Source organism: Rutilus rutilus (genome assembly GCF_951802725.1).
Source record: "Rutilus rutilus genome assembly, chromosome: 19".
NCBI classification, from domain to species: domain Eukaryota; kingdom Metazoa; phylum Chordata; class Actinopteri; order Cypriniformes; family Leuciscidae; genus Rutilus; species Rutilus rutilus.
The window spans coordinates 24166893-24174856 of NC_140232.1; the positions used below are offsets into that span (position 1 = coordinate 24166893).

The 7964-nt window shown below is 38.2% G+C and overlaps 1 protein-coding gene across 1 annotated transcript; it reads left to right on the forward strand.

The window, feature by feature from the left end:
- The first annotated feature begins 2612 nt into the window (after nt 1-2612).
- gpr37l1b (G protein-coupled receptor 37 like 1b) lies at nt 2613-6305 on the forward strand. Its single transcript, XM_084389191.1, has 2 exons — nt 2613-3418; nt 4305-6305. Exons 1-2 carry the CDS (start codon nt 2792-2794, stop codon nt 5145-5147), a joined length of 1470 nt encoding a protein of 489 aa, XP_084245317.1. The 5' UTR covers nt 2613-2791; the 3' UTR covers nt 5148-6305.
- The last annotated feature ends 1659 nt before the right edge of the window (nt 6306-7964 follow it).

The window sequence follows — 7964 nt, forward strand, 5'->3', positions numbered from 1 at the left end:
GTCTCTTACACCATAGAAGATTTTCTTTTTCTAGCCTTAGTTATGGCCTCATTTGGAAATATTCTTATATTCACTGTTATCTTCAAGCCCAGTATTTTACAGGCTCCATTGGCTTGTTAAATCTCGCTTTTAGGTCAAATCTCCCTATATGGGCAAGTTCATGGGTCAAATCTCCCTATATGGGCAAGTTCATGGGTCAAATCTCCCTAAATGGGCAAGTTCATAGATAGATTTTGGTTGACAGCATATTAATGACTCTCAACAGACAGTCAGGTGAGTCTGGGGAAACTTGAACAAGCTGAACTGCATAATTCAAATACTCACCAATAAAAAAAAAATAACAACTGAGAGTAGCAAAGACAAAAAGGTGTGATCACTTAGGAAATGTGTGTATTTTAAGCATTATATGCTAACACATGATCTAAAGATCCTCAAGCTCTAGTTTGTTCCTCATATCCTTATTGACACAGGGAGATGTCTACAACGCCTCAGCCCACTTATCAAACAAGAGGAAAGCTTCCTTACCGCAAAAAAAAAAAAAGCCCTCTGTCAATTTTTAGAACATCAATTTGTTGTTAAGTTCTAAAATGTTGTCATGTTTTTTCATTTCTTATTGGAGAAGCATTTCCCCCCCAGATATCAATCACTACACATTTCCTGTAAATGTAGTAGAGTAAAAGGCCAGAATTTTTTTTCTAGAACTCCCTCCTCACAGTAACCACTAATGATTCAGACCTCATTAGTGTTATATGACATTTCCTGTTGGTTTCATAGCACTTAGATTTTATGTTTATGGTTTTGCAGTTCCTACATCAAAACCCTATAATGTTTTGTGATGTAATTGCATGTCATTATGCTAATATTATTGTCTAAATAAATAATTATTTTGACAATGTTAATATATGCACCTAAAGCTTTTCTGTAAAGCTCCTATTTAATATATATATATAATATATTTATTATTATTGCTGTGCACGCCTAACTCTTTTTGACAGATGTGCAAGCTTGCTAACATTTTGGGAATGTTTTGTTAAAAGTCTTAGATGCTCTTTGCTTTTTTATATGCACATGTGTGAGTGTAGAGCTGAGAGATAATATCTTTCATATAGCTAATCCATTCTCCACCCATACCCACAAAATGCATAAATGTGCCACTCCTTCCTGTTTCAGTAATATCGCTGCCTATGAAGCATCAAGTTTAGCAGTCATGTATGCTGCGACTCCAATGTGCAAATGTTCTGTGTGATGACACTTATACATGTTACATTTACAATTATTTACAGTCACAGTTACATTAGCAGTAGCCTATTCATGTGAACTATTGGCTGAGCAGCCACTGAGAACAAATACCACAGAGAATAATATGAGTAAAATCAGCTATTTCTGTTGTAATTGTATATCTAAAGCCTAAATGAGCAAATAATCTTGAGCTGACCAACGGTTTTTTGCATGTGAATATCATTGGTAACCTAATGGATTTCGGTATTAGGCATATTTAAAAATGAATGAATGATGTCATGCAAATACATTATGCACAAACCAAAAGGGAAGAGGTGGAAGAAATTCACACTCAAGTTGTTGGCGTTATATTATAGCAACATATGCAAACTGTTTTACTCCAACAAAAGGATTTTGAAAATGTGTATCTGGAACATTTGGCACACAGTGCATTTGACTGTGTTCATTTAACATGGACAACACATTTTAATGCTTGTTGTGGCCTCACTGGCCTGAGAAGTGTTAGTGCGTAAACTATGGTCATTTTGCAAACTGCGCCCTCCCTAGAACAAAACAGGAACTGCATCACAAAATGCATTTTTCAGCCTGAATGAAATGTGTCCATACGATACAGAGTTTATATCGCAAAGGAATGATTCACCCAAAAATGACAATTCTGTCATTAATTACGTAAATTCTGTCATAGCTCCAAACCCGTAAGATTTCCGTTTAACTTCAGAACTCAAAAGAAAAACTTTTTGATGAAATCTGAGTGCTTTCTGTTCTTCCATTGACTGACAGCTACACAACTGAGACCTTGACGCTTCAAAAAGTTCATAAGATTCGATCTGTTCATCATACAAATCGATCGTGTCTCTTCAGAAAATTTGGACTAAACCGCTCAATTCACATGGATTAGTTTTACAATCTCTTTGTGAACTTTTCTGAGCATCAAAGTGGTAGTTGTGTAGCTGACTATGGAGGGACCGAAAACTCAGATTTTATCAAAAAGATGAATGAACTAAAGTCTTACGGGTTTGGAACGACATGAGGTTGACAGAATTTTCATTTTTGATCTCTTTAACAGATAACATGTTGATTGAGATTAAACACAAAATTATATTTATGTTTTATGCATCTAGATAGATAGATAGATAGATAGATAGATAGATAGATAGATAGATAGATAGATAGATTCATTTGTAGTCTCTTGAATTCACTACATCCTTGACCATTGTGCAGTAAATAATAATTATAGTGAAATTTTAGTGCTTTAAAACATAATTTTGATGCCAGCAGAGGGCAATCACACCCATCAGTCAGTGAGGGACAACAGCAAAAGGGGGTGTGACTCCATAGACCCCTATTGAGAGGGAGCAGCCATCCATAGCTTTGCTAAGAGAGCTGCTCTGTGCCAACAGGATTGCAGAAAACAGAGCCTTTTGGCACAAGGGATCCCAAACTGCAGCAGTGCCTTCACCAGGGTCCACACTTTAGCCTCTGCAGTCTGTTTTAGGTGCTGATTGTAAAGTAGTTTCCTCTTATTTGTATATTACTGGACTTTGAATTGAAGATGGGGATGAGAGATTATAAACTGATTTATTTTATGACTCTGGCTTTGCTTTTGAGTGCTTGGGCTTCAGATGAAAAAAGAGGAAGGCCAGGGCATAAAGAGCAAAACAAGACATCTTTAGGAGAGGATAGTTTTGATCAAGATGATTCACAAGAAAGCACGCAGCAAGAAGAAGTCCTTACTGTGGAAGATGAAGATAAAGGATCCATGGACACACAAACTACAAGTCATTTGCCCTTCACAGATGTGACCAATTCTTCACTGGCTGAAACTGGAAACAGCACTGACATGACTGCTGAACATGTCCCTAGTAGCAATCCAACAAAAAGGAGCATCACAAAAATCCACAATCCTTTGTTTCCAGTCACTGACAGCTCTTACAGCGCCTATGGGATTCTCTTTCTGGCTTTTGTGGTGTTTGCCTTTGGCATCGTGGGTAATCTGGCGGTAATGTGCATTGTTTGGCAAAATTACTTTATGAGGAGCGCTTGGAACTACTTTCTTGCGAGTCTGGCTTTTTGGGATTTTCTGGTGTTGTGCTTCTGTTTGCCTGTGGTGGTCTTTAACGAACTCACCAATAAGAGACTGCTGGGGGATTTCTCCTGCAGAGTTGTGCCTTACATAGAGGTGAGGCCCAAGTCTTAAGTTTACTTATAATTGTGATCATTTTCACATGGTCTAATTTACCTGAAAAATTTAAAAGCGTCCAAAGATTAGCCAGTGCCAGAGACACTATTAGCTCTGGATTACTAACACTACAAACCATGTAACCTAACCTTTTATCTTTAACTTCTATGTTTTCATATAACATGCAGAATGAACAATTATAAACACCCAAGTAGAAGATATCTAAAAATCCTTAAAAATCTTTATGCACATCTATGATTATTATTTATAATTATAATCAAAACATATGTACCGCTGTTTGGATTTAAATAGGCAAATGCTTAAGAGTTAATGATTGAATCATTATTGCAGTGATTATTATGTTTGTAGCATGTTATATGTTGGGCCAACAGGTCTTCTAACCCTAATTGATGGAGCGTGTAGCTTTTCATTTCTTAAACCACCATGTAGAAAGACGTATCACGGCCATATTTCTGGATGACAATGTCAAGATTCAGGCTCAAACTGTGAAAGAATGGTTGAGAAGGAGCATGAAGAATCATTTTCACACATTAATTGGCACCTCTCAGTCCAGACCTTAAATTCATTGAAAGTCTTTGGGATGTGCTGGAGTAGACTTTACAGAGTGCTTGACTCTTGCATTGTCAATACAAGATCTTGACCAAAAATGCACCTCTTGATGGAAATACCATCACAACATTTATTTGCAACATTAAGTGCATCCGTTTTTGGTCAAGATCCAAAATAATTATCGCCTTATTGGTATTGAAGAAAATTTTTATCTGGGTGCATCCCTACTAATTCATTTCGAATGTATCTCATGAATAAAATAATGGAAAACACAAACATCTATTATAACAATAATGCTTTTTTGCACGCTCTCCAGGTAACATCTCTTGGTGTGACAACCTTCAGTCTGTGTGCTTTGGGCATTGACCGTTTCTACGCTGCAACAAGCTCCCTGCCAAAGGCCCGGCGAGTTGAGCGCTGTCAGAAGGTCCTGGCCAAGCTGGCCGTGGTGTGGATTGGCTCCATGGTGCTTGCAGCTCCTGAGCTGCTCCTGTGGCAGCTGCATCAGGTGACTTCACCTACTCTGGGTGACCAAGTGGACACCTGCATCATGAGTCCATATCCAGATCTCCCTGAATCCATCTATTCTCTCATTATCAACTACCACGACGCACGCATGTGGTGGTACTTTGGCTGTTACTTCTGTCTACCCGTTGTCTTCACCCTGCTCTGTCAACTGGCCACCTGTCACGTGTCCGGCGGGAGCGGAAGTTCTCCCAAGCGGCCAGAGGAGCGATCCCTGTCCAAAAAACAAAAGCTTCATCACGCTCACCAGGTCGAACGGCAGCTCAACTGCACAGTCATGGCGCTAGCGGTGGTCTATGGTGTCTGTACGCTGCCGGAGAACGTTTGCAATCTGACCCTGGCGTACGCTCCCATCCAGGTGTCTGAGGAGGTGTCTTCTCTTCTGGCCCTCATAAACCAGTTTTTCCTGTTCTTTAAGTCGTCCGTGACACCAGTGCTGCTGCTTTGCCTGTGTAAATCTCTGGGACAGGCCTTCATGGACTGTTGCTGCTGCTGCTGTGAAGAATGCCAACCAAGCAACTCTTCATCCACCCAAAATGTCGCTGAAGGCAAGCTCAAGACCACCAATGATGTCTCCTCCATTTTTTTCGACAAAGCCAAGGACAGTTCAACCATTTTGTCTATTGGAAGTTGAGTAGGGGGATCCTATCCCTAAGTGATGACATCATGGAACCACACTTGCAACCTACCTTCTTCCCATCGTCCACAAGTGGCCATCTTTACATTTGCAGTTCTTACTGTTATGTTGGAGCAAGTTAGCTTCGTTCTGATCTGAGGCCAGTTTGCAATTCTACATGGTTTAGTAACAAGCTTAGTGGGTACAACAACATTTTCAGACAACATTTCAGATCTAAGTTCAAAGCTTGGCATCTGAAGACTAATTAATTCTTAATTATGAAAAATCTGATTTTTTCCCCCCATAATATCTCAGGATGGCTCAATGTACCTATAAAGTCTTAAATGGATAATTCACCCAATCATTTACTCACCCTCCAAACCTCTATGAATTTTCCGTCTTCTGTAGAACAAAAAATAAGATCATTTGTAAATGTAAAAAAAATAAAATAATCCATATAAAATCATAGTCAGTGGGGTTGAGTGTTGTTTTGGACCCCAATGACTTTCATTGTATGGACAAAAACAGTGAAAAAATGGAAACATACTGTACAGGTTTGGAAAAACAAAATGACGACAGAATGAACTATCCCTTTAATATATCACCATGGTCTCCACTTAAGTCATTGTAATTTTGACTTCAAATGCCCCACACTCATACTCCTACTTTTATGTACAGACAAATATCAATTTTACACATAGCTCCAAGTGTATAAATATTTAGCTAAACACTGAGATCAGAAATGCAGTGAATACTACCATATCACAAATAACACATAATCTTGTTCATATGATAGGAAAACTTCCGAAACAAAAATGTAAGGAGTATTTGTCTGTTACTCAGGCAAATGTTATTTATCACTTATTTTAATTAATGCCACTTTTTCATAACCACTGAACCATTCTTCTACATTGTTGATTGTCAACTTCTGTACTGTATATAAGCACTCAGCTGTATTAGAATGTAAATAGATCATTTTTGAAAGCAAAAACCCTGAGCAAATTAGCTTTTCAAGCCCTGTTATGTAGTATGGTAGTACGAAAATACAGAAATTGAATGGCGAATCTCGTCAAGGGACTATTGAAACTTTTGCACATAGTTGCTTTCATAAGAAAATTCTTTAAAAGTTCATAAACAGTTTATCAAACTCTATTCAATAAATGCCTTTAAATAATTGATGTTGTCTCATTCATCTTTTAAATTGCAAGAAATTGTGTCAAGAGTTGTACTAATCTCTCAAATGTCCATCAAGGCCTGAGGGAGAAGATTTGTCTTTGCAGACTTGGTTTGTTCATTCCCATAAGGTTCCTATTGTTCTGAAAAGGAGATGGAAGCTTCTACTGTGAATATCAATGCCCAGACTACGGCTGAGTTGCCAAGATACCATCTAAAAAATTCACGTGTTTTTCCAGAGTGGCCAAATGTGAACAAAAAAAACCCACTTGGATTTGTCACCTATTCTTGTCAATGTAGGAATCAAAGAATTTGTCAATAGTAGCCTACAACGTTTGTATGCTTGTCATGTTCGTCGGTGTGCTGACCAGTGCACGTTGCAAGTATAGACACTCAAAGGAGTCATTAGTCATATGAAAGGAGTGTTTTTGCAGACAGGATCTCGAAAAACTCATCATCAAACTGATCATCTAACATTGTCGACCGTGAAAGATAATAAACCGAATCAAAGATACAAATGTCTGGGTTAGACCGACATGTGTGCTCCTGCTGGGGTTGTTGGGCGGGGGGGTTGTGGTTTTGGCTAACACTCAGAGCCTGTCAGAGATTCAGAAGACAAGTGAGAGAGGTAGAGAATGGCCTCATTAGAGAATTGAGCAGGGCTTTAAGAGAGGAGCTCCACTGGCCATAATGACTGAAGGAGAACAGACGAGGCTCTGTTCCCATGAAGTTTGTGCCACAAATCAACAACTCTCCTCACAACACTCCACGCCAACGCGACAGGAAGCATTATACTACAGTAAATCATCGAAATTAAACAAAACACATCCATTAGGAGAGGTACTTCTGACGTTCATATTTGGATTTGGGAAGTAAAATTGCTATTTACTTAATGTTAATTTTATGGCTATTTACGGTCTGTCAAACAGTCAGTAATATGTCATGAGTTCTTATTGAGGTAACTTCCAGGACTATGTCAGTTTGGGTTTAAAATGTAGAGAATGTAGAAATTACTTTTGATATCATTTTTTATTAATATTTATGTATTTTTTAAAGTTTTTTTTTTAATGGTTTTCTGACAATTTCGTTTTTCTACAATTGAATAACCGATGACAGAATAAGCATCCCACTGTAAGGCTGGAAGCTTACGCTGCTATTTTGAACCAATAATCTGAAGGCAGTTGATAACGTGTATAATTCAAATATTTATCTGACTCCAATATAATTAATCTGACTCCATTAAAGTTGTTGTTATTCTTTAACCTCTTATTCTTTAAAGGGAAAGGTCTTTCTTAGAACTGATAGGAAAACGTAGGAACCCTGAACGTTTAGATAACGAAAGTTATAATCACTTTAGCTTTCAACGTAATCAGTGACAAAAGGAAAGATTCTCGAAGCCTTTAAAGCAGGCAAAGTCATTTATTAAGTTACATGTTTAAATATACAGACAGTAGAATGGAACAATATACTGTATAGAAACTTAGTTGTAACAAATAATGCACTGTCGTGCAGAAGAGGCCGTAAAAGCCTTTCTTGTAGTATGAGGTTACGCACCGGTGCGCGGGAGTGGCGGGGTTAAAGCCTTTCTCCTAGATCAACAGTTACCTTTCCTTCTTATGCCCTGAGCAAAGAATTGTTAAACATGAGTGGAATACCAAGACC